This window comes from Musa acuminata, chromosome BXJ1-3 (genome assembly GCF_036884655.1).
Source record: "Musa acuminata AAA Group cultivar baxijiao chromosome BXJ1-3, Cavendish_Baxijiao_AAA, whole genome shotgun sequence".
Classification (NCBI taxonomy): domain Eukaryota; kingdom Viridiplantae; phylum Streptophyta; class Magnoliopsida; order Zingiberales; family Musaceae; genus Musa; species Musa acuminata.
This window is the reverse complement of record NC_088329.1, coordinates 36,202,415-36,229,504: the sequence shown is the minus strand read 5'-3', so window position 1 is coordinate 36,229,504 and position 27,090 is coordinate 36,202,415. Positions and strand designations below refer to the sequence as shown.

The window sequence follows — 27,090 nt, the reverse complement described above, 5'->3', positions numbered from 1 at the left end:
TAATATCTTAAAGCTGCAGACCAAGCATCACAAACACTGCATTCATGCAACTGCAAGTGTTAACAATGGAGAATTTGCATAGCATATATCATAACAAATCATCAGTTCCAGAAGCTATATGATAGAGCAAAAAAATCCAAGAACTTTCAGGTTATGCAAGTGACAAATAAGTTTCTAGCTCACCAATTTCAGCAGCTTTCTTTGCTACTAAATCTTGTCTGGCCTTGTTTTTGCCTGCAATTTGGACCTAATGATCCCCACCTCATCTGTGTCTGATCTCAACAGGTTTATCATTGAAGTTGACCTGTAAGGAGAATAAGAGTCGATGCAAATTCCTTGAAGGATGCAAACTGCACTTTGGTTGCTGTTTGCAACAACATGCCAAGAATGTATCATGCTGAAAGACAGTAGATCAGAGCTTTAATGTCAGATTTAACATCATCAACAAACTCTCAATCAAGGCATCAAAATCATCCTGGCAAAGTTTTGGTTACAGTTGATGAATACATAGAGGAGAATCTTCCCAATGGAGCGACACATTAGATAGGATAGTCCATCACATTGAAATTGTTTTTAAAAAGTAGATGCAAAACAAAAAAATCTTAATTCGGCACCTCAGGTCAGTTCAGAGGACACCTGTTTTTGTGACTAAAGGAGAAATCTCCTGTCAACACATACATTAACAAAAAGAAACTTAAATTCACAAAATATTTATTTTTAAATCAGCATGTTTAAGCCTCATCACGACCATTAAACTAAGATGAATGTTCAACTACAATGTTCAATGACAAATAAGCTAGCTAGCAATCTCCACCTTCTAAGGTACGAGGACTTCACTCCATCTATAGCTGCTATATCTGTGGGTCACCTGAAAAATATAATAATTTAAAGTGAGCACGTTAAGCTCAATAAGGACTAGAAAGACAAATCATGTCTCATTGAAAATTTGAAATATCTCACAACATATATAATAACGAAGGGAAATAATATAAAATTATTAATCAGAACCAAATATGAACATGAATACTGTTTTGATAGTTTATGCATAACAAGAAACATAAGATTAATATCATCAGGCGATCCATCCATCAGATAACCTGACTGACTATATATGGGCCCAGATGAAACTACCCCTCTTACAAATACGAGATGTTATTTCATGTCGAACTCTGAACTAGAACGGTAATGTATGACTAGAGTGGAGCTGTAATGATTTATGCTTGTGTTACAATTGTGGGAATTTGTTTATTTCCACACTCGCAACCAACTAATCCCTTTAGAAAATCGCCTATCAACATTGGTCTTTCTATCCATAATAGGATATATCATCAAATGTGCCCATACTATTGTGTTGCACATACACTATATATCATGCATCAAACTTACCTATCAAATAATTGTTGCGACACCTCCATTGATCTAAATGAATAAAAGAATCAAAGCCCATATTTTCTCAATCAACTCCTTTTTTTTTAATATAACAAGATACAGAACAACATAGATATAAATCTAATAATTTTATAAGAGAAAAACAGAACAGATCTTTTATACTTTAAAATAGAATTATATGCTTTACATAACTTCTCAAATCAAATACAGAATCAAGTTCATATGTATGAAAAACAAAAGAATCATCAGATATTATGAAATTATTATTAAAAAGAAAAATTATCCATGCCAATCTCCGGGCAATGCTTCACCTTCTTCCACCACTGGCTCCCTATTATTTCTAACCTTAATGATCTGAGAGGAGAGAGATTGCAGGAGAGAGGTGATTTGGGTCTAAAATCTCAATCAAGCAATCTAATTCTAAATTTAACTAGGACTCTTACCTTTCATACCAGCCAGACTTACTCTTCTCCTATCCCAATTAGAGAAAATAAGGCTAAACTTGCTCAAAATCCTCCTTGATTATATGTAATTAAAAATTTTAGCATTCTAATCTCTAAAATATCCATAGGTATAAGACTAGAATTGGCAGAAGTATCTCTAGAATTATATTCATCAGAACAATTGGGAATTGGGAATCTAAACACAGACTTTGGGAGAACTAATTTCATTTACTGTCAGACTTCCTATCAAACATGTGAAAGAGACTATATCCTTGACCAAAGAAACATAACAAAGGACAAGAACAAGCTAAAAGGAGAAAAAGTTGCTAGAGCAGAACTGCACAAGAATCATTTACTTTTTCGTAGCTTACAGAATCAACGTAAACTAGCGAGTTCTAACAGAACTGATATAAAGGAGAATGGATATGACTGCAGAATTACTGGCTTGTTAGACAACCTTTCTTATTGATTGGGGAGGCAGGAGCGCAGTTAGCATGCCTTTTCTTACTCTCCTTTTTCATGCTCTATACCCCCTGCTCCAAGCACTCGACCCTCTCGACCAGCCATGTCATCGCGCTGCTTATCTGTGCGCTCTCTTCTCATTGCGTTGCCACCAGATCCTGCAGCCTTTCCTTCTCTACATCATCTTCTTCAGCACCTGTGCCATCCAAAATTCATCCTTCGGACCATCTCCTTGGTCTGCCCATTCTTGTTTGGATCCTTTTCCATGTGCGGTCCTGATTCGTCCCTGCTCTCTTCGCCAGATACAGCAGATTTCTCCATGCTAACCTCATCGTATTTTGCTTCAGAGACAGCTCCCGTGGGAGACGTACCCATGGCTTCGTCCATGCTGATCAACACGAAGCCTTCTTCCCCCGCGAAGTCCAGGGTTTCGAACTTGTCATCAGAAGCATCGGAGATCGGTCCTCTTTCGTGGGCTTTGGCATTTCACGGCTAACATCGGATCTTGGTTCTCGTGGAAGACAACTTATCCGTCGGCAGTAGAGCCCGGATCATGGCGTTCAAGAACCGCGTTGTCTTTGGCGTCGGCACCAGAATCACGGATCTCTGATGATTCTAGGGTTTGGGGTTGGGCCGGGAACGAATCCATGAACTCCTGCAGCGAGATCACTCTCCGGATCACCTTCTTCCGCTGTACTCCCTCACCCAGCGCACCGAGTCCAGGCGGAGGAGCAACGCCATGAGCATCTCTCACCCATCCACAGCCGCTCCATCGGGTCCGCCTACAACTACTCTTCTTCCTCCCGGATCCACCGCTCGATCTCCCCCACCGCCGCATCGATCCGGGAGACTACCCTCACGTTCTTCCGCATCAGGTGGCCTCGGAGGACCCTCAGGATCGTCGCGGCCGCAGCCGACCTTGCCGCCTCCGCGGGCGTCCCGTCGGATCCGACAAAGTGGACGGGAATGGGTACCACTCGAGGCTTCGCCGCCGGCACCGCTGAGTCTCGATCGGGCTTGTCCCGTCAATGCCCGGCGGCGTTCCATGGATCGGCCGAGAAGAAGTTCTCCATCACTCTCTGTATCTCTGAAGTCGAAAGCCTCGTGAACTTTCTGTTACGCGACTGGGGTTTAAGGGGTCGATATATATATATATATATATGTGGTGAGTGAGCTCGGGAAGAGTCCGAGAAGGTTCGGACTTGGAGAAGGAGACTGCACACAGCGATGCTTACGACTTGGATTCGAACAGCAGGATCCAAATCCGAATCCGATAAACAACCAACTCAAACGCGGATCTGAATCTATTAATTAATGAATCCGTACCCGTTTAAAAAACTGCCCAGTTCCGAGGATGCGGAAAAGAGTGACACCAGAAAACTCAAATACGGATCTGAATCTAATAATCGACGGATCCGTACCCGTACCCGTTTAAAAAGTTGATCACTAAAGATCAGTGATCAGTGATCAGTGATCAGTGTGGAAGGTAGTGAAAGCAAGATGGCAGGGAAAGTATGCCACTGGATCTCACAAGTTGAAGATTAGTGGAGACCTGCACACCACCGCAGAATTTGTCAAAGAAGATGGCATTGAAGGGAATAGCGAAGGCAGAAAATGGAAAGCAATAGATGTGCAGTGCTCTGCATTAGCAAATTGGAGTTCAAGAACAATGTGAAGAACAGGACACTCGAGTCTGTATGCAGTGAGTATGATCAATATAAAGAATGCTTTTGTAATCTCAACAGGATGAACTTAGAGAATCTACTTGATATATACCTCTCTTTTCCCATCTCACCAACCTGCGACAGCAGAGATGGAATGAGGGAAGCATCGGTATCTTCATCCAGGAAAAGAACTTGTGCCATGAGTGTTCTGCCATCTTCCTGTTCCTCCCAGGTGGATATAATACTATTGTAGCTGACTAACTAATAGATGAAGCTAATTGCTCTACAATATGGAACAGGAACAGGCTTTCTTTGGCAACTCGTCGACGTTCTTCTCTGTCAAAAAAAAAAAAAGTAGTAAGCTTATATTAACTTTTGATGAAAATGACTTCTAACTAGAGGAACATGTAAACTAAGCATTCAAAAAATTGAAGTGTTTCTCAGTTCCACTGTACAGTAAGCTAATTCCAAAAGTATCCACATTCTAGTCAAAAACATGAAGACGCAATTCGTTTCAAGTTTAAACAACATTGTTATGCATAAAGAAAGACGATCAAATTTAAATCTTGAGAAGGCAAAGACTGAAAATTTTTCCACCGGCTCCGAATCTCTATGAATGTTCTTATGCAGTTACTAAACATCAGCAAATTTCTTGAGAGATAGTAAGACAAGGTACTATGGATGGTCCCATGATGACAACCTGCATACACGTTGTCATACATGTTTATCTTCTTGAGCCACCTCATCTACTTGGATCAAGGCATCGATATGAAGATAATCACCACTATATTTATCCTAGACTGACTGAAATGACACTGATTAGACTTACACTGGAAATCTAAATTTAACATCTCAAAGCACCATCTATGATTAGTAACTTTTGCAACTCCTTCAGATCTAAAACGTCGAATCATTTATGCAATCAAGCTTTTGCCAGGGTTCAATTATTGCCCAACCGCATACTCATGTAATCCATGTTTGCTCTATCACCTTCAGGAAATAGATCCTTATGTGCCCTCCTTGAGTAGCTTATTTGCAATAAGCAAAAAGATGTACAGGACATGACACATGTAAGCCAAATATATCCAGAAATTTGTCGATTTCAAGAAAGCTTCTCTAAGGCTCTGCTTTTTTTTTTTTTTTAATAATCCAAATGGCATAATTGTTTTCTACAGTTCTTGTAGTCTTGTGTAAAACACACATAGCCACCAGCACATGTTAGTGCACATAATTCAGTCATATATACAGAGTAACCAAATTGGCAATTACGTAACTCCAAACTCATAAATAACTTCACTGGTTCATGGACACACATACGGCATCCCCTTAGTGCAAGTCCCCTAATTAGAATACCTAATATAATTGCAAATCATATTAACTTAAAGTGGAGATGCAACATTTTTCAATATACAAGACTAGATAAGATGTCTTAAGCAAATGTTATATGAATCGATCTCAAATTAAGATTTACTTAATTCAGTCTCAAATTTGATCTGGAAAAACTTCTGACAAAAAAACTACTAAATGCCACAAGACATGAATCTCATGTACCTTTTAGAAGCATCTAGCTCCAAAGTGACATCAACAAGAATAATAAAATGTAAACAAGATTCTGCTTACCTGTTTTAGATTTAGCAGACGACGGCTGCACAACAACATGCATAGTGATAACCCCTCCAGGGAGTTCACCAAAACTTGGTCTGCACTGAGAGATTGTTTTGCTGTTATCCAATATTTTTCCCGCACTTATCAGTTTGACATCATTAGCCAATTTTGGGATAATCTTCTTATCTGCAGCCAGGACAGTATTTGAATACGAATCACCAATGGCTAAACAGAAAATGGGCCAGCAAAGAATGAATACCACCAACAGGTTAATATATCAAAATAAGAGAGAGAGATCTCAACATTTAAAAATCTCAACAATAATTAGCGGTGTATCTTCTCGTGACAAGTGATCAATAACATGAACAATATTAAGAGTCTACGAGGATGCAAACCTTACATGGGTATTAATATGAAAAAAAAAAAAAAAAACTAGGTAAGTAACCAACACTTAATCCCAATCATTTGGACTACCTAAGACAATTATTACTCCAAAATTTCCAAAGCTCATTAATGGACCCATGAGTGACCATAGCCTTACCTTACTCCCTCTTCCACCTACACTCTCCCTACACAAACCAAATCTGAAAGAGAGAGAGAAAAACAAAGATATAAAAGGAAAGAAAGGTAAACAAAACAAATAAAAAATAAAATGAATACATATGGCCTTCATAAACATCACATTAGGTAGCAGAAACCATTCCCATCCCATGGTTTTAACATTCTTCTAAAAAATTGTGAACAAAACCTCTTGTACGTAGAAAATCTATGTCAACATTCTTACAGTGTTAGAAGCACACACAACGAGCTACACATACCTCATGCCTCTTCAGCAAAATTCTTAAAAGAAATTTCATTGTGGAAATATTTTCAACTTGTTCTTCGGGAACATGCTATAAACCAGTAATCAAGTGGTAGTTTGCAGGGTTAGTTCCGCACAGTTACATTTCTTTGCATCAACAACATTCTTACCACCAATTTGGATCAGGTGTGACCACATCTTACACAGATAGCCATCACAGTTCTTAAAGATCCAGTTAGGAAGTATACTAACACAAAATTGAATTCTAAAACAAAGTACCCTCCATATTTTCGCATAAGCATGACCAAATACCAACATTGTTACCCATGCTAAAGCATACACCAAATCAAAACAATCAGTCTTTTACAGGAAAAAAAAAATCTATGTGAGCAAATCATGATAATAAATTTGTCTGAATTTAACAAGAAAATAACTAATTAACGTTCATCCGACTTTAACAATGATAATAGATTTGTTTAAACTTTGTCTGAGTTTAACTAGCAAATCATTATTAATTATCTATCCCACTTTAACAGCAAACCGCCATCTTCTCACATATATATCATGCTTGTATTTAAAGCTAAAGAATATATCACTGCAAAACGCATCACAGCAAAGTGAAGATTTAAATTATCTTGAATAAATCAAAAGCACCTCTTGGCCATTCAGATATTATCCTCTCTTTGAGCATAGCAACCGTGGAAGACGAAGAGTAGCAGATGGGACCGATGTCGGATCCATCATAGAGCCGAAATCTCAGCTCCACCAGATCCTCCTCTGGCATCTGCTCCCTGCCACCAACCGCAAAGAAGACCCATCAGTGCCCTAAACCCTCTCTCCGTCCAGCTAAGAATTCCAGCAGGCAAACGCAAAGCGACTCAAATCTGCCGAGAGGAAAACAGAGGAGGGGAAAAAGGTCTCGCCTTTATGCGAAATTCAAGCGGAGACGGAGACCGGAGACGTATCGGACCGGGGAAGGGGACGCGATCGCAAGATCCAGCGACGGATTCGCAAAGGTTAAACGATAAGAGTTGCGGTTAGGAGTTCGAGAGCGAGGGATGCTCGGGGGTGGAGACGAGGAGGGAGACGGAGAAGGAAGAGCTTCTGCTTTTGGTGGCTGCTTCTCTTTGACCAAAGAAGACGGCATCGTGAAAGCGTGGCAAAGATAAAAAGTTATTCTTTTTCTTTTCCTTTTTTTTTGCCTTTTATTTTTTAATATAAAATAATTGGATAATTTACATATAGGAGTTTTTTTTTCATTTTCTTATACAAAAATTCGTATTGGACTAATTCCTGAAAAAGCCTTTTTTTCGCTTAATAGTTATAATATATTTTTTTATTATGGACAGATGCATAATGTCAATTGGTCCATTACAATATTTTTAATAATACTAAAAAAATTATAACATAATATAAAAAATATTATAATATAATATTTGTATTTTTAATAATACTAAGAAAATACTATAATGTAGTATAAAAATATTGTAACGTAATTGTTTTACTATATTATTTTTAAAGGTATTTTAGGTATTAAAAAAAGGCAAAGCTCATAAAGGAGATTTTTTTAAAAATGGTTCATTTATATTTTATTTTCTTAAAAAATCTCTATGATAAAAAGGAGCAAAAATAAAAATTTTCTAGGCAAATAATTGAAAATAATTTAAGTAGGGTAATATTTGCTTCAATAATTTAAACCATTAATTAAATAACAAGGAAGCAAAAATATAGAATAACATAATAAGGTATAAAATGGAATAAGCATTGATAAGTATAGATATAGCAAATACAACATGAATAATATATACAAGAGAAAAGTCCAACAAAATTAACTTTGCTAAAATATATTCTATTATTAAATTATAATCTCAAACTTCATCAAATCTTTTTTATTTCATTTTGTGCATATATGTTCTTAAATATTTAATATATATATATATATGCATAAATAAATGATTTCTTTTACATATTCTTTGTGTCTTGTTATCCTTCACTAGTTGCATTAATTAATATGGGCAAGAGAGAATTTAGATGAAGAAAATAAATAAATGAGTTTGGAGAAATTTCCTCTTTCATGGAGGAAAGAGAAAGAAGAGAGTTGGAAAGTGAAATGCTAACCTCCCTTCCACCAAACAATTATATGTTTTTCTTTCTTTCCTTCTTCCCTTTTTATTACATTTTTCAATTTTAGAAAAATACATAAATATTACTATGAAAATGTGAGACTTAGTAACAAGAATTATGATCACCCAAAAATGTTAGAGTTTATAGAGGAAATATCCAATCTGATAGGCATTAATGTTAGTTTGCATTTCACCATCATTATGCTAATAGTCAACTAATGAAAAATAATTCTCTCTATGTATTTTTTTAAAGAATTCCATATGGATATATAACCTTAACATACATTGAGAGAGAGAAAATTCACCAATTTTGCATTGATGAAATTTAGTCTCCTGTGATCTGCAAATGTGTATCAATGGAACACAATTGGTTGTAGAAAACCCTAACCATGGGCCACCATATCTTCTTTTTGCCAAAGATTGGGTATTTGGAGGGCCATTTGGATTGAGATGAATAGAAAGAGAAAGTTGATTCCTTATCCACATATGAAGCTTGAAACTCATTCTGTAATTTATAAGTGTCTCTCTTTAGATTTAATAAGCATTCCTTCTTGAGGACCACTTCACAGTGATAAAGAGAAATTATTTTATCTCAAATCTCTTCCTTTTTTTGTCTGCTATTATCATACTAATATCTTCCGTGTTAAATGAGGTTTGGAACCTTTAATATTTAATAGATGAAATTGATCGTTAATATGTTTATAATTTTATTATTGCTTCATCTCCTTATGTAAATCAAACTGAGAGTTGGAAGTATCCTTTGCATGTTTGGGAAGCTTCGATTGCGCTGTACATGATTTTGAATGGCTTCCCCGACAAAGCTTGGATGAGCATGCAGCGGTAGCGGCATGGAAGCTATGCATGTAGCTAGCAAACAGCACACGAGGCTTCGAGAGGAGAGAAAGGAGGAGGGAGGAGGGGCAGTGGAGGTCAGCAGCAGCAGCAGCTAATAACCAGCATCACGTAAGCCTCGAAGCAGATGCCGTCATGTCGGCTCTGCTTTCCTCTTTCTTCATGGAGAGACATGTGGGATCGTTAATGATCACACTGCCAAGCTTGCGGAGAAGAAAGGGAGGCTTTGGCTTGTGTGCATGCCACCACCTCGCCTCAGGAGACCAAGCGACAGGGGGTTCTGACGGACTCCCAACTTTGTTATTCCCCTCATTCAGATTTACCGAAACTTGTACTCTCTCTACATACTTGTCTTGACCTCTCAGTGCTCATCAAAAGCTGTGTCCGGCAACGGACTCGCGCAGACTGATGGAGAAGATACGGTGCGTGAGGGCTCGCTGCTTTGTCTCCATGATCACCTCAAGAAGCTGCCACAGAAGAGCTTATATATATGTATGGTCTTCTTCTGTATCTCTTGGAACAGCTTTCCAGACTGCTACTGTTCATGCAATCGATTGTTGGTTCCCTCACATTAAGCTGCGAGAGGTACATGAGCTTCCATCTGTTTGCTTTATTCTCGTGCGTAGGCAGCTCTTTTTGTTCTTCTTTTCATGGTCATTGTGTACTTCCATACCCAAGTCAAGCTTTTCTGCATCACCTCCCCCCCCATCACTGCACCACCGGGAACTCCTTGTTGTGCTTTATTTTCCTCTCTCTCCCTCTCTCTCTCTCTTTCTCTCTCTCTCTCTACAAACTCTATACGTCCACTGGCTTTAAAATTGGCGCGGCGGCCTGCCACATTCCTCGCCGACACCATTCATTGCATGCCTCCCACGTGCTGACGCACTCGGCCACCCTTGGCTGTCCTTTTTGTTCTGCAGAGACGAGCGCATGGCGGTCTTCCTTGACCGTTGACCTTTCCTGGCTGATGCCAAAGATTGTGAACACCAAGTATCAAGAAGAAGACGTGTTGTTGGTGAGACCAATTGGGTAAAGCACATCGAGTGGTACTGGCAGAAGTAACAGGGGGAGACTGCACGAGAACAGATCATGCGGGCGTCTCTCCGCCCGGTTTTGCTCTCCAAAGTGATGCAGGAATAGGTGGGGTCGGGTCGGGTCACCGTACCGGCGACTGCGGATCGATCTCGGCCGACAACAAGGACGGTGACAGCCGCATTTGCCCGGCACGCCCGTATCCCTCCTGTGTTAAAGCCTGCAGCTCAGCTCCTTCTCCACTTCTCTGTTCTTTATATTTGTTCTCCTAAAGTACACGAGATTTGAAATGACAGAAGCAAAAAAATACCTTAAAAACTTGGATTTAGTGACTCTGCTTATGATAAGATATTATGATTGATGAAATCCGGAGTAGATTTCTCTTGCATGAAAATAGAAGCGGTAGTTCCCATTCTGACCCTCTCAGCCTCTGCCTCCTATAAATACTCTGCTCCTCTTCCCCAACTCTCCACGACTACGTCTATCCTCTGAGCTCCTGTCATTTTCAGTCTTCGTAGAGAACGAGTGTGCTCAAGGATGTACTACCAGGCGGCAGCGGCAGCGGAGGCGTGGGGTTACGTGGCTGGGATGGGGCCGACGACGACGATGGACGCGTTGGAGCGGGTGGACCGGCTGGCGGCGGAGAGCGCGGTGGTGATCTTCAGCGTGAGCACCTGCTGCATGTGCCACGCCCTGAAGCGGCTCTTCTGCGGCATGGGGGTGAGCCCGTCGGTGGTGGAGCTGGACGAGGACCCGCGCGGGCGGGAGATGGAGCGCGCCCTCGCCCGCCTCCTCGGCGGTGGTGCAGCCGGCGGGCCCGCCGTACCGGTGGTATTCATCGGCGGGAAGCTGGTTGGGGCCATGGACCGGGTCATGGCCGCCCACATAAGCGGCGCCCTCGTCCCCCTCCTCAAACAAGCCGGCGCTCTCTGGCTCTGAAGCATGCGCATGGCAAACCCACCATATCTAATATGAGAGAGAGAGAGAGAGAGAGAGGTTGGTTTTTGGGGTCCTCCATTTTGGTGCAGTTCTTAATGGGATGCATGGTGGTGACGAAGAAAGGAGTGCAACTTTGGTTGAGGATGGAAGATTACATGTACAGAAAGATCTTAAAGGCTAAGCCAAAAAGCCGAGAGAAGATAGCTGGTTTGGTTTTTCTTAGGTGTTCTTCCAAGTGCAGTACTTGTTGTCATCAATCATGCTCTTCTCCTAGATGAATCATTTGAACTCATCATAATGTTCACTTCCTCTTCCTGCACTTGTATGGCCAAGAGATTAGTGTTAGTACATCTTATAATCCCTACACAATCTGTCAATGCACAGACAAGCCGAAGGAGATGATGAAGAAGAAGAGAGAGCTGTGGGTGACAAATAACGTCATTAACCGCCAACATGCCAACTCCCTCGTCCGTACACAGCGGGGTACGTTAAGTTAGTTTGGGAGACCGGCCAATGGCACGCCGCCGCGCGTCCCGCAGGCGCGATCCATGAGCACGAATCTCCGTGAGAAGTGTGTGGCGGATCCACTCACAAGGAATTTTACACATCCATCCTTTCAAACTTTGGAAATAACATATGTGTCCCTCCAAAATTATAATTTGACATATATTTATATATCCCTCTAAATAGTTTGATACTGTATATATATATATATATATATATATATATATATATATATATATATATATATATATATATTAGTATGTGTTTAGTAAATTGAGGTTATTTGCTACTAACTGTGACTAACAGATGAGTTTGGAAATACCTAAAATGCCTCTTATTACTTTTGTTGGTTATTCATCTCCTCATTTTTTGAATATATTTTTGGAAGGATAATTTTAAAATATTAATTTAAATGGATGTATAATATACAAGTTTAATTATGGGTCTATACAATTTTGATTTTATATTTGAGTGATGACTTAATAAAAATAGACACATAATTGATTATTTATATAATGTTTTTTTATGAACCTGATGCAATTATGTAATAGGAAATACAACAAAATCATAGTGATGCCTTACATTTGACAATTTGTTCATCTATTTTTTAGTCCAATAAGTATAAATCTGTAGTTTTTAAAAATGTGTATATGTAGAAAAAGATAATAATAATAATAATATAGAGAACTTAATTTAATACCTAATTATTCTACCATGGAGAAATAACAAATAATTAGAAAATTTTGACTCAATTGCAAAGTGGATTATTGCAATGTTTGGAATACTAATACTTGTTTTACTCACTCATGGCATCCCTTTGTATTTTCAAGCCAAAAATAGTTGCATTCAATTAGTAGGAAAAGATAATAATAATAATAATAATAATAATAATAATAATAATAATAATAATAATAATATGGAGAACTTAATTTAATACCTAATTATTCCACCATGGAGAAATAACAAATAATTAGAAATTTTTGACTCAATTGCAAAGTGGATTATTGCAATGTTTGGACTACTAATACTTGTTTTACTCACTCATGGCATCCCTTTGTATTTTCAAGCCAAAAATAGTTGCATTCAATTAGTAGGAAAAGATAATAATAATAATAATAATAATAATAATAATAATAATATGGAGAACTTAATTTAAAACCTAATTATTCTAGAGAAATAATAAATAATTAGAAGTTTTTGACTCAATTGCAAAGTGGATTATTGCAATGTTTGGACTCTTAATGCTTGTTTTACTTACTCATGGCATCCCTTTGTGTTTTCAAGCCAAAAATAGTTGCATTCAATTAGTAGGACAAACTCATGCATGCAATTCCCATTCATTTATCAAAGGACAAGATGAAAGACAAAAGAGTCAAATGCATTGACCAAAATTGAACATGGCCATGGGGTTGGTTAGTAAATAACTTCTTAAATCTTTCATAATCATCAAAGTTGACACAAATGTTGCAACACCAATGAACAAACCTTATAATCATAAAAAGTGCACATTTTGCCTTCTCCTATGAAGACTTTTCCTGTTGCAAGAGATGACAAGGAATCTTCTCCTAAGGTGGCCTACAAGTCAAAAAGCAACATAAGATTTGACCATTGGGCCATAGGTGAGAATCAAACATGCCAATTATGTCATTGATGTTGAGTCAACTATTTATTAAGTACTATACTTCTGACTTTATTATATGGTTAGTTTGCTAGCCTTTTGATGTGTTCTTTTATCAGCCTTAGAATTGCTCTTAGGCAGGCATTAAAGTGTGATGAGTACCATATTAGATCAATCTATCAATATATTAATTTGTTATTTGGTGTTTTTTAGTATATCAGGATAGAGACAAAAAAAAAAGGAAAATGGGTGAGGAAATGCTTTAATTCTTTAACAAAGAAAGAATCCAATTTAAAGGTAAATATATAATCTTATAAAAAAAAAGATTATTTATTTAGTAAGAATATTAGAATTCTATGTATATCATCATCATCATCATTATTGTCCACTATAGTAGGAACATGATCTAGGAAAAGAACATTTATCTAAAAAAGCCTAAAGGAGGACATACAGATATGAATTAGAAGCTTTAAACCATAATGACATCATTACTTTTATGTGTTATAATAATCATTATCCCTTTGAGACACTAAAAGACATGAACATATGGAAGACAAGAAGTGCTCCTTCTCACTTTACAATATGTCAGTCAACCAAAGAAGATGACAGAGACGAGAAAGAAATATTTATTGTTATGTCTGCATACATAGCTAACAAATCTTCGCTTGTGCCACACACATAGCTGCCATCAACTTAGTACTAAGACAACATTACACACTAATCTCAGTACTTGAGAATGCTGAATTAAGACAACAGTGATATCAGACTTCAGCAGGCTTCATCTTCTTCTCCATGGGAGCAGCTGCCACGCCTTGTTTGTCCTCATCCTGCTCCTCCTGCGCTCTATTCGGCACCTTCTCTTCCACCCCGATCGCGTATATCTCCAACACCTTCTCCGCCGTGCCAAGCTTCGACGCGATGTGCTCCGGCAGCTTCTGCTCCACCATGGCCTTGTCTTGGTTCCTGTAAGCTACGTAGAGCACCATTTGCAGGACCCCGAAGATGAACCCCAACACATTGGGCAGCTAATCCAGCAGGAAGTTGAAATGTGAGTGAGATGAGCGATGTTAAGCCACGACAAGATCGAGATGAAGAGATTAGATGTGGGTAGATACCGCGACGTATAAGTCCTTGGTTAGCAATCCATATCCGAACCAGACGACGGCGCTCCATGTGAGGAAGAAGGACAGCGAGAATGGCATGAACTCCACGCTCTTGGTTCGGATCACAAGCCTCTGAGCAACCACAGAACGCGTCAGTATGGTTAATCCTCTGATTACTGCATTTGCAGAAGGATTCCTACTCACGATGATGCTTAGAGGAGCCACGAAAACGCTCACGGAGAAGCTCATACAGATCCACCCGAGAACCTCGACTCGTTTGGCACCCCTCGCGAACAGAAGAGTCAGCACAAGGATCAACCCGAACATCCCCACGTTCACGAGCAGCACCAGCTTTGCGGTGAACATCTGCAATCCGAAGACACTCTTCTTCAGATCAGACGAGTCACAGTCGGTCGCCTACATGAAATGGTTGAGCGAGCGTGTACGATGTACCTTTGCGGCCTTTGGCGCGTAGGTGAAGTACACGACCACGTATGCGGTCTCGATGACGCAGCCGACCGCGTTAATGGTGATGAGAAGGCCAGCGTTGGTCTTGAGGATGGCGTAGAAGATCCACAGGGTGGCACTGAAGAGAGCAACCACGTACGGCACCGAATGAAACCCTTCGGTGGATTTCCTCCTGCACACTCTGTAGAACGTCGGCCTGCACTCTCGAATCAATCATCCACGGTAAGATCACTGCGACAAAATCTCGGCAGGGAGAGAGAGAGAAGAAGCGGTGGGAGGGAATGATCCTTACAGTGGTGCGAGATACACCATGAAGGAGATGATGTTACCTATCGAACAAGATGAGAAGCTGCGTTAGGATATGAAAGATGCAGAACAAGAACAATGCATTAAAGTGCAGTGTCATCCTGAATCCTCAGAGAGCTTCTGAATTAGATTAGGGAGAGATCCATGCAAGATATACCTAGGATGCCAAAGGTGAATGCCCAAGGGTGGTCCAAAGATAACCCTGCCATCTCTCTCTCTCTCTCTTTCACTGGCACTCTCACCTCCTAACACCTTCTTCTTCTTCGGATCAACAACTCGGTGAGCCCCCATTTTATAGGGGAAGAGAGGAGAGGAAGCAGTCGAGCATATCGCGATCATGCAGGATACGTATGTGTGACTTCATGGAATGGTGATGGGACTACTCGTGGTTACGTTACATAAGGGATGAGAGGGTGCGTCATTTCATGTGATTCTTATCTGTGGCTCGCGCACGCACACATGCACTCTGCAGTTACCCCTTCGTCATCGTCATCACCACCACCATTGCCTTTTCCTGTTCCATGCACACGCCATGGTAGCTCCCTGCCTCCCCCCGTTTTGCTCTCTTCCAATCGACGAAACGGCGTTCGTGAACATGCTGAGCTCGTTTGCACTTCACCACCGCCTTTGATCTTTTTCTCTTTTGGATACGTATCGTGTGAAATAAAACCCTAAAAAAATCATGTTTCTTAGATAATTGTCATGTAATTAATTATCTTTGAAGGACAAATTTGACGGTCGATCGAGTTGGCTTTTGGAAAGTGGACGTCTCGTCGTGTTCCAAAGGCCACGTGGACTAAGATCATCCATGTCTTTTATGATCACCCTTACGAGGAGTGGGTGGTGGAGATTCCATGTTTGGTCCAAGGAGAATTCCGTATCTCTCTCATACTCTCTCCTTATCGTCCATTTGGTATGTCATGGAGAGCAAACTTTGACCCTCTATTGATCTTTCCTCTCCTCTCTTAGGCTATTAATTTAATTGATTGATTGTTATTATTATCTTTAAATATAAAGAAATCATTTCTTCGATAAGAGATCAAACGAGTGCTAAATCACTGCTTCGATTTCCATAAGTTAGTTAGCTGGAAATATAGATCTTAAAGACAACAACTATAAAGAACTAAGACAAAATTGATCTGATTACATAGGCTTTATAGAGAGGTAGAGATATCATAAACTAATCCAGTGTATAACATAGGAGAAAAAGATCGATCAATCTTCTATCTCTTTGAATTATTAGAATAATACATTAACTGGAGAATCATTCAGCATGGTCAAATTTACATGGACATGCCAACAACCAAAGTAGTGGATTTGCAGAAAAAGAAATATGAAAGGAGAAGGTAACAAATATTCCAAAGTGTGTGCTGATGCTGACATTGGCAATTGCATGCATGAAGATCATGGCTAGTTTATCTTGTGTGACATCAAGTGTGAGAATTGAGATGACCCACAAATCCTGATGATAATTGGTCGTGGAATTATATGGGTGACCTCATCACACCAAGAGGAGCAGCCAGTCATCCATCCATCCATCCCTTTGTCTCAGTAGCTAGCTTTATTCAATTTGCCAGGTTCATTAGCTTTTCTCCTTCCTGTTTGGATCAATGCTGATCCCAATAATTTGCTATGATAGAATTATCATGCTCCTGGTGATGGTACCATGTCTGGCTACCATTGGTTGTGGATCTTATCACTGCTTAATAAATAACATGCAAACTTGATTATAGAGTCATCAGGCCAATCACCAATTGACCCACCAATGGAATGTGGCCACCACCACACCAATGCTTTTGATCTCTATCTTCATCTTGTTCTTATCTCTCTCTCTCTCTCTCTCTCTCTCTCTCTCTCTCTCTCTGCTGTGGATAGCTTCTTCTCAATCATCTGCATGAACAGAGCCCAGCCAAGATGACATACCACAAACACTTTTGAGAAGCATCCACAAATGTGAGCAACCGTAATAATGGGAGCTCTGTTCCAGCAATCATTGTACCTTCTCCTTTGTGCAGATATTTAATCTGGTGATTCATGCTGATGGAAGTGATTATAAATTGAGTTGATCATGCGGTCACGGCATTAAGCAATGATTTAATGGCTAGGCTTGCCGAGGCCCCCCTCATGGCACAAGAAGTTTGGCTTTGGTAAAGGAAAGCTGGTCTCTTTTTAGGGACTGCTCTTGAGTGCATTGTGATCTCAGCTTGTGGCATTGCTTTGCATCTAAATCTGCAACCTTTTGTGAGGAAATGTTACAAACGTTTAAACTGCTGAGGAAAACTTCATACCATGAAAATTCCAGTTCAATACCTCAACACTATTTGAAATGGTCACATCCTATCTGCAACTTTAAAGGTTGGCTGCTGCCAATCCTTCCAGTGGATCATTCAACTCTTGCATGATGGATTCAAAAAGAGCCCAACAATCATTCTTCATAATACAGCTAAACATCACTAGTAAGGCTTTGCTGGCATCTGGCCTTCAGTCTGTCGGAGGACAAGCATGAAGATATCATTCCATTTGTTTAGCATGATAATAGAACACAATGCACCATAAATTAACAATTTGTTTAAGCATCTCAATTTCATATAATGTTGAAAAAAATCTGGCCAGCCTCAATATATGGAAGGAAATTTTACCTTGGTGTATAACTCAGTGATTGAAAGAGGCGCTCGGGCGCTCGCCTAGGCGCTCGGACGAGGCGAGGCGAGGCCCGAGCGCCTCGCTAATGTCCCAGGCGGCGCGCTTCAAACAGGCGCCGCCTGGGCGCTCGCCCGAGCCCAGGCGCTGGGCGCTTCGGGCGAGCGCCTAGGTAAACCAAGTGACCGAACCAGGATTTTAGGTCTGGTTCGGTTGTTAGTTGGTTCAATCGAACCAACTAAACCGATATAACCCTTACCCAACCCTAACCCGCTGCCGCTGCCGCTCCCGATCTCGCTGCTCGTCGCTCCTACTCCCGCTGCCGCTGCTCGCGCCTCTCGCTGCTCGCGCCTCCCGCGAGCCATCCCGCTGCTCGCGCCTCCCGCGAGCCTTCCCTCTGCTCGCGACTCCCGCTGCTCGCGCCTCCCGCGAGCCTTCCCTCTGCTCGCGACTCCCGCTGCTCGCGCCTCCCGCGAGCCCTCCCGCTGCTCGCGACTCCCACGAGCCCTCCTGCTGCTCGCGCCTCCCGCGAGCCTTCCCTCTGCTCGCGACTAGAATTTTTATTTAAAATAGCATATTTTTATTTAAAATTTTAAATAATTATATTTATTAATTATATTATATATTTTTATATTTTAGCGCCTCGCTTCGCTCGGGCGAGCGCTTAGCGCCTCGGGCGTTTTTGGACCTTGACGCCTTTTGGCGCCTAGCGCTTTTTAAATCACTGGTATAACTAGACAGTGATAAGCAATAGCTTAACGAAAATGAGTAATAGCATACCATAAAAATAAAATGAATAAGAATGTCTAGAATTGGAGAACCAGAAGCATATTCATGTCAAAATCATCTCTTATTGTAATCAACATAATATAAACTTGACGCATATGTAATGTCACAAAAAACTATCATGAAGAATTCACAGTTCCAAGAATGCAATGTAATGTTCTAGTGACAAAAACAGATTCCTTGGAGCATCTCAAGTAGACATGCTCTTCCCTTGCAAGTAGAATATGTAGTCCACATTCGTTGTCTCAATCTATCATTTACTGATGTTCCTGGTTTTGGTTCATGCATGGTGACTGCAGTGGATTACACAAGATCACTTTTCCTTAATCTTGCCTAACACAGGCTACTCCTAAAATGGGTTTCATTTCTCAACTCCATTCCGATCCTTCACTTGAATACTAGCCTCATAAGATTTAGGTTTGGATTTGGATCTTCAGCTGATAAGCAGCAAAAGGTTTCCTGACTAGATCCAAAGTCAATTTTGTTAGTTACATATGAAGAGTCCACAAAACCACAACTAATATCAATTCTGCAGATCAAGGGATGTCAAAGTCCTTTTACAGTATCCAGTTCCTGAACCTGAGAGAAACTAGGGCGAATGTCATGCCACTAGTTCCTCCAATAAGATGATTGATCAGCTAATAGATTTCCTGATATCAATCTTTGCCATTCAACCATACACCGACTGCCAAAGCAGAGGCAAAGAAACCAACTTTTGAGCTAAATGGTGCATAAGGTAGTTTTGATGGCAGAAGTCAAACTCAAGACCATCTAAGCCAACTTTTGGATCGACATCCATTGATTTTGTCAAACTACCAATTTAAGAAAGCCAAGAACCACCTTTTTTCCATAAAACGAGACCATTGTTTTCTTTTTCCCCTAAAATGAGACCATTGTATAAGATGACTAACACATTAGATTCTACACCCGTTAACATTTTCAACTAAACATGAAGAATCTCTTCAACAAATGAACAAGCAACATAAATGTATAGAAAGGGCAGCTCAATGCATGAGACTCCAGCCTTATCCTTGCAAGCAAGATGATGTTTTCATAAACAACATATATACATGCATACATATATGCATCTTTGTAAAGCGTACCATTTCAGCAGATGATCTGACAAAGTGCAGAATATAACACCAAGGCACGAGGATGGCAACCAACATTTATGACCCAACGGATCTTGGTTTTTCCTAACACCAAAACAGGTGTCAATCCTTAGATTCAGAAAAGAAAATGTTTTCTCTTCTCTCAATGCATTTAGTTTACATCACGAGGCTATAGGACTATAGCATACAAAAGTTTAGCAACCACCACCATGAATGATATTTGAGCTCTTAAAAGAGGATGCACTCTGAACATAATATAGAAGGCATTAATAACTTTATGAAAGATATGAAACTTCTGCTCCAATATGGTGTCTGAAGGATGGTAATAGGTGCTTGCATTAACAATGCAACTCGACCAACTCCCACTAGTTCAATCAGTGTTGTCAAAAGCACTTGCGGTATAAGGTGTTGGGGCATGAGATTGCTGGTGCTGGCGCAAGCAAAGCAAGAAACTTACCCTTCTCAGCCCGACCATAGGTATGCTATTGTCTTTGAATTCTCCCCACTCCCTATATATAGACTCAATAAAACAAATTATTCCAATTTAATTATTTGTCACTAATTATTTGTACTAAACACAATTTTAAAGTATATAATAAATATTTTAAAGAGATAATTCAGGCTAAGAAATTAGGCATCAATACAAAAATCAATCATAAAATGATGCAATTCTATTCTTTAATTTCTTGTCTCATACTGTCACCTCTCCAATAAATTCCAGTGGTGAGTAAGATGGAATAGATCATAGAATTTATACCTTATTTCATAATATTAATGATACTATTCTTCAATTTATTCTGGATGATTTATTTATTTACTTGGTGCATCTGCTTTTGAACTTTTATCCCTTTTTTTTCTAGGTAAAGAAGCATATCAAAGAGACCTAATCAGTACCCTCGCCACTCTCTTCATCTTTTGCCATGCTTGTCTCTCGCTCTTGTCAGTCGTTGACCCCACTCGTGGTCTCCCTCCGCCCTTTCTTCCTCAGCTCAAGCCCTTTCCTCTCCCCCTCCCCCTCCCCCTCGACATCCCACCTCCTCAGTAAAAATGATATTTAATAAAAGATGTTCCTAAATTCTCGAAAGAGTGACATCTTCGCGTATAAAAAGCCCAAAATCTAAGATTTTTTTGATAAATAACTCATTTATTTTTCTATTTATTTTTTAATTCTATCTTAGGTTTTGAACGGCAGAGGTTTTCTTCCGCCCACCGTTCTTTTCGGTTGACCTCTCCACGCTAATAAAAAAGGCAAAAAAAGAGAGAATATTGCAGCATTTCCCGATGTAAACGGAGTATCGCGAATGTTCCCATTCGTTTGCTGCTTCCAACATATTTCTCCGATCTCCGATCCCAATTCCGGAACCCTAGCTTTTCGATCCCACCCGCTTCCCATGGCGCTCAAGGCCGTGCACGTCTCCGACGTTCCCACTCTCGATCAGGTCCCGGCGGCCCCCACCGTCGCCCTCTCCTCCTCCCTAACGCGCCTTTTCAAAGGTATCACAGCTCCTTCTCTCTTTCTCTGTATGTGGAATGTGGAATGCGGTTGCGACAATGGGGGATTTACGTACCTGTGGAGCAGGAGCGGCGGAGAGGCTAGTGGTGATCGGGCATCGGGGGAAGGGGATGAACGCGCTGGCGTCGCCGGACCGGCGGCTGAAGGAGGTCAAGGAGAACTCGCTCCGCTCCTTCAACGAGGCCGCCCGCTTCAACATCGACTTCGTCGAGTTCGACGTCCAGGTATATACCTTCGCGTAATGCCGTCATTATCGCCTTCTCCGTCCTCTCCCCCTCTCTCTCTCTCTCTCTCGTGTTCCGCCGTTTGGATCGCGGCGATCGGCTTTGAAGAAGGGCGAGGACGCGGCGCGCGACGACGCCACGAGCGAGGAATCCGCACGTGAATTGTGACGAGGATGCTCGATCGGACAGGATTTGTCTTAAGGTGACTCGTGGCGACAGAACAACCGTTTGATCTCATTAGTATATCATGTACCCCATTGGCTTTTAACATTGATAGTATCAATTAGGCACTTCAAGCATTAATTACAAAAGATATTAATCGAATATATTGATTGGAAATATAAATTATTTACTGCATGTGGAAATATCTCCATCTTGGCTGCTTTGGTTAGACAGTCTTCCTCCTGGTAGAATCCTCACGAGAATACCATCGATGCAATTCTTGCAGGTGACCAAGGATGACTGCCCCATCATCTTTCATGACAATCTCATACTCACCGAAGAACATGTAAGATTCTTCCATCTCCATCTCGCTGTTGATATCATCAGTCACTGCATGCCCCACTTCGGCAGCAGCTCATTCGAACCTCTTGATCACAGGGAAATCTGTCCGAGAAGCATGTCACTGATCTGTGCTTGGGAGAGTTCCTTTCCTATGGACCGCAAAGAGATCCTGCGAAGGTGGCTCTGTTCTTGTTCGAACTGCACTTGGATGGACTGATGCTGATCTTTGTTGCTCCATTGGACGACAGGTGGGGAAGCCATTGCTTCGGAAGACCAAAGACGGGAGGATTCTGACCTGGGACGTCGAAGCAGACGACCCGTTCTGCACGCTGCAGGATGCATTCCAAGGCGTTGATTCCCATCTGGGCTTCAACATCGAGTTGAAGTTCGATGACCATGTCATCTACAAAGAAGAACAGCTTGCTCATGCTCTTCGAGTCGTCTTGCGAGTACGACGCGCCGTCACACAGCGTCGATTCCTCGTGTTGGGACTTTGAGAACATTCCTCCTCTGTTCTGCAGGTTGTGTTCGAGTTCGCCGAGGAAAGGCCGATCGTCTTCTCCAGCTTCCAGCCCGACGCCGCACGGCTAATGCGTGGACTCCAGAACGTCTACCCCGTAAGCAGAGTTCCATCTCATCGTCGTTTCAGGGCATGCAATCTGATTTCTCAGGTACCGACGCAGGTGTTCTTCCTCACCAATGGAGGAACGGAGATGTACAGAGATGCAAGGAGGAACTCCTTGGACGAGGCAATCAAACTGTGTATGGCAAGCGGCTTACAAGGAATAGTATCCGAAGTGAGAGCCTTCTTCAGGAATCCAGCAGCTGTAGCAAGGATCAAGGAATCCAATCTCGCACTCTTAACATACGGACAGCTAAAGTAATCCATTACTTGAAGTTACTACAACGTTTCCGGCACAGCATCGAATCGTAGGCGCTGACACAAAGATTGTTCTTCCCTTGCAGCAATGTGCCTAAAACAGTGTACATGCAGCAGCTGATGGGGGTTAATGGCGTAATCGTAGACTTGGTGAAGGAGATCACTGAGGCTCTCAGACCTCATCCCATGCAGCTGAAGTGAAGGACGCTTTAAGGCCTAACATAATATGATGTAGGCTTTTGTGTACATTCTATTGTGTGACAAAAGTGTTGACATTTGGAAGCAATTGTTGTATACTATTTTTGTATTTGATCTAATGTTAGAGCTTATCTCAACCAGTAGATGACAAGCACAGGATAAATGTATTTTGCTTTCTATGATGAACATCAAGGATAAATTAATTATTTATCTTATGATGAGTTTGTTGTATTGGTGATGAATAAATTTACTAATTTGTCAAACCATCATTTATTTAGTTACTAGCAAATTTACAAATACTGAGTTTTTTTAGTAAATATGCTAAACAAAAAATCAATGGAATAAATTTTAGGATCGATAATTTCGGAGCAATTTGATTTGGGCTGTCGTCGAGTCGATTTGATTTGGGTTGGGCCTGAAACCCTAAATGGGCCTCACTTACTGGCCCATGAGACAATAAAACAAAGGACAACATCTGTTAATTTTGATTCAATTCAGCTTATCACAAGAAAGATTTGTGTTCATCACACTTAATATGCATCTCTCCATCACATCCTTTCTGTTCTACATGCTTCAAGCAATGGCAAAAGCAGAGGAGTCAACCAACAAGTTTGCCACCATTTCACATGGTGGAATAGAGTTCATGGCTTCTACCTGCCAAGTTTCAGGTCCAAACCAACTGATTAAAGTTGATGCAGGTGTGTACACATTTGGATCAAGTGGATGTTGCCTTCATCTCAACTTAGGAGTTGCAGAGCTTTTACTGTCCAAGATTAAGGCTCAAGCTTCCTGACCAAAGTTTATGTCTGTGTGCAGATGTCTTCAATTCAGTTCATAGGCTCTTCTTTTCTTTGACCTGCCAGAATTCTGGTCCAAAAGGTACAACTCCTGTCATTAAGATTGCCTCCTGCATTCATACACCAAGCAGCTCCTCCTCATCTGCAATGAAGAATCAGGTTCATCAGCTCTTGGTATTCACAGCAGAACAAGAACTAATTGATAGCTTCAGATGAAAGATATGGATGCTGATTGATCTTGTGACCTTGTGTTTGCTTAGGCCATTGGGGCAAGGTGGTAAGAAATCCAGAAGCATTGACAAAGCCGCCTTGTGAGCTTTATTCAGTGACAAGAAATGACTTCTTTTGCCAAACAAGCAAGCACTGGAAGCTTTTGAAGACTAAGTTCATCTTAGTGGGATAAATATGTCATCCTCATACTTTTTTGGAGGCTGCTATGGTTGGATTCACATGTGATATGAAGCTTTTGACAAGATGATGATGACACCATGGGTCAAAAAGGGAATAATTAGGAAGAGGGTAGAAGGAAAACATGCCAGACCTGCAAAATGAAATCAGTGGTGGTAGGATTGTCATGAGAACTTCAAACTTCTCAACTGATGGCCACTGTAAAATGGAAGGGAAAAGAAACTTGTCATGGAAATTATTACCTTTAACTACATCTAACAATAATATATTTTTTTGAATCATCATGATATTTAGCAGGAAGAGAAGAAAATAATTTACAGATTTAATACTTTTCCTGGTGTCAACAGTTAATATGTTGAATCATCAGAATTCAACTCAAACATTTCCTTCCTTACTTTCAGCTCTATATTATGGACAACTTACAATGGCACAGTAATAACACAACATTTCCAAGGCACTAATACGACAACTCTTTAATCTATATCTTCCGCAAGAAGCAGAAATAAGTGCCAAAAACAAAAAAAAGATCAACTTTGACTGAGAAACTGTTGCTAAATCTATAATGAGAATTTTCTTACTGTTCGCTCGAAGAAGATGAATCCAGAATTTCTGATGATGCTGATCCATGATATAGTTAGTGAAAGAAATCAAAGTTGGGATGTCTAATACAACCACACTAAAAAAGAATTACCAACTCCTCAAATTGTGCCTAATTAGCCCTTTAGTTTCAACATAGCTTTGATCTCAGTTGTGATCACCTTTGTCGCTGTGTTGCTATTTCTTTCCTTTATGAGCCGAGACACAAGTGCCTGATGCTGAGGTTGGTAAACACAGAAGACCGAACAACACAAACAGCACAAGAGTATATCTCAATTAAACTTCATACAACCCTGCAGGCGCATGCATTCCGAGAATGACTGCCAATTGTTTTCAGTGGAACTCATCCCTACAGAATCATGCATCTCAGACAAATTATGATTGCCAGTAGTCAAAATTTGCAGGGTGGGAGACATGAGAACAGTGTCCTGTAACTTGCACGACCAATCACCATCATAAAATTCTATCTTCCTTCAGTATTTCAGACCTTGTCTCTGTCTTTTTTCCTGGAAGAAAAGTATCTCAAATTGTGTTCTCACAAGGTAGAGACTTGAGGATGTCTCCAACACCCAACATCAAGTATGTTTCAGCCACAGAAATCAGAATCCCAGTCTTGATAACCTCAAGTGGGACTGTCACATACATTAGATGCTTCCCCATAGGAGTACCCAAGAAGGTGAGAGCCATTAAAGGTCAGATTCAAAGCACAGAATGACTAAGACTTTAGGTGCCATGAGAGTCTCTCAACCATCCAGGAGTACCATTCTCTTCCGACAGTCCAAGATCTGCAATCTCAGGTTGCTTGGCTGACTCAATTAGTGCCCACATCACTTGGTTGATTCAACTAAATGCTTGCCGACCCAACCAACCACAGATGACCTGTGCATGATGCCATGTGAGGTTGCAGAGGCTAAATTGTACTACTATATCTCTCAATTTATGGATCCACCAAATTCATATATCCATGAACTCTGAATATTTTTTGATTGAAGCATAAGAGGACAATCCACCTGCTAATGTGGAATCTGAAGCATGCATTGTAGCCTTACCCTTGCAAAGAGATAAACTGTGTAACACAAAGAGAGTTAATCTTTGTGTTTATTTGGATGAAATTGAAACTATGAAGAAATTTCAGCACAAATACTATTACATAAACAGTGATCCTTTTGAACCCAACAGAGCTCTACTCAAAATAAGAGAAGGCCATGCTATGCATTTAGTACACCACCTCAGGTTTAGCTTCCCCAACCTATTCCTATGAGTAGATAAGCTAGGCTTAATCCTCCATTGTCAAGTTACACTAATTTGCTTTTCATATGATTCAACAAAACAACAAGATAAGCTTGGACCATTTGGTACTTGCTTGTTGTCAAGTAGAAGAAACAAGAACAAGAAGAGATTTTTCTTTCTTTTGGAGCACAAGGTTCAAATCCATGAAGTCTAATGAGACCCTAGAGACACCCCATGCCCTAGGTTAGTGTAGTTGTGTGGTCCTCGTCCCTCATGCAACCAGCCACCCAATTCCCCCATTCTGAGGTAATCAACACATATGAGCTTCTCTCCTTGCTGCTTCCTCCACTCCATCATCCATTGGTAAGCGAGTAGCATAGGAAACAAACAAGGCAAGGCCAAGTAGAACAGCAAGGAGAACTCATAAGAGAGGAAGCCTATTCCAAGCACAATAATTGTACCTTTTTGACTCCCTCTCTTTGCCTCCTCCAACACCTCTTCAATCCCCACACGCAAACCCATTCGACCATTTGTACACTTGTATAAGAACACTAAAAACACATATTTTTTAGGATGGAAAGGAACACTCGAGAGAGAGAGAGAGAGAGAGAGAGGAGTAGAAAACAGCCGCATTTTGGCTCAAGAAAGCACATGTCGCACACGATTCTCTTTGTCTGTTCCCACAACTACAAGTGGGATTTGGCATCTGTTCTTTCTTTTCACCCTCTCATCTCACTCCTCTGCCCCTCTCTCCTCTTCGGCAAATGAGAACCTTTGCCTTCTCCCCACGGCAGCAAAAGCCATCCAATGTTGATGCTTCGTGTTCCTCCATATTTACACACCTGCTGTGACATTTTCTTACCTCTCTTCTTTTCCTCCATGCTTAGAGAG

The 27,090-nt window shown here is 40.7% G+C and overlaps 4 protein-coding genes across 7 annotated transcripts; 2 read left to right on the top strand and 2 right to left on the bottom strand.

Annotated features, from left to right (window-relative positions):
* Positions 1 to 689: 689 nt before the first annotated feature.
* LOC103979439 (membrane-anchored ubiquitin-fold protein 3) lies at positions 690 to 7,513 on the bottom strand. Of its 3 annotated transcripts, XR_010492411.1 has the most exons (6): positions 7,289 to 7,513; positions 7,020 to 7,156; positions 5,579 to 5,749; positions 4,071 to 4,294; positions 2,290 to 3,846; positions 690 to 868 (listed from the first exon to the last, which is right to left on the bottom strand). XR_010492411.1 is itself a non-coding variant. In XM_009395588.3 (4 exons), exons 2-4 carry the CDS (start codon positions 7,147 to 7,149, stop codon positions 4,242 to 4,244), a joined length of 354 nt encoding a protein of 117 aa, XP_009393863.1. In that variant the 5' UTR covers positions 7,150 to 7,156; positions 7,289 to 7,513; the 3' UTR covers positions 3,910 to 4,241. The 3 variants fall into 3 exon arrangements, 1 of the variants encoding a protein (XP_009393863.1); XR_671253.3 differs by lacking the exon at positions 2,290 to 3,846; XM_009395588.3 differs by lacking the exons at positions 690 to 868; positions 2,290 to 3,846 and having other exon boundaries at positions 3,910 to 4,294.
* Positions 7,514 to 10,326: 2,813 nt separating this feature from the next.
* LOC135637523 (glutaredoxin-C1-like) lies at positions 10,327 to 11,599 on the top strand. Its single transcript, XM_065150093.1, has one exon. The coding sequence runs from the start codon at positions 10,910 to 10,912 to the stop codon at positions 11,309 to 11,311; it is 402 nt and encodes a 133-aa protein (XP_065006165.1). The 5' UTR covers positions 10,327 to 10,909; the 3' UTR covers positions 11,312 to 11,599.
* A 2,444-nt stretch (positions 11,600 to 14,043) lies between these two features.
* On the bottom strand, positions 14,044 to 15,575 carry LOC103979441 (bidirectional sugar transporter SWEET14). The gene is made up of 6 exons (XM_009395590.3): positions 15,468 to 15,575; positions 15,297 to 15,333; positions 14,990 to 15,200; positions 14,741 to 14,902; positions 14,549 to 14,668; positions 14,044 to 14,458 (listed from the first exon to the last, which is right to left on the bottom strand). The coding sequence occupies exons 1-6, from the start codon at positions 15,517 to 15,519 to the stop codon at positions 14,195 to 14,197; spliced, it is 846 nt and encodes a 281-aa protein (XP_009393865.2). The 5' UTR covers positions 15,520 to 15,575; the 3' UTR covers positions 14,044 to 14,194.
* Positions 15,576 to 20,614: 5,039 nt separating this feature from the next.
* On the top strand, positions 20,615 to 23,398 carry LOC135637485 (glycerophosphodiester phosphodiesterase GDPD1, chloroplastic-like). 2 transcript variants are annotated; one of them, XM_065150090.1, is made up of 8 exons: positions 20,615 to 21,342; positions 21,428 to 21,585; positions 22,034 to 22,093; positions 22,186 to 22,266; positions 22,338 to 22,538; positions 22,611 to 22,706; positions 22,773 to 22,969; positions 23,056 to 23,398. In XM_065150090.1, exons 1-8 carry the CDS (start codon positions 21,150 to 21,152, stop codon positions 23,168 to 23,170), a joined length of 1,101 nt encoding a protein of 366 aa, XP_065006162.1. In that variant the 5' UTR covers positions 20,615 to 21,149; the 3' UTR covers positions 23,171 to 23,398. The 2 variants fall into 2 exon arrangements, with proteins under 2 accessions (XP_065006162.1, XP_065006161.1); XM_065150089.1 differs by having other exon boundaries at positions 22,611 to 22,969.
* Positions 23,399 to 27,090: the final 3,692 nt, after the last annotated feature.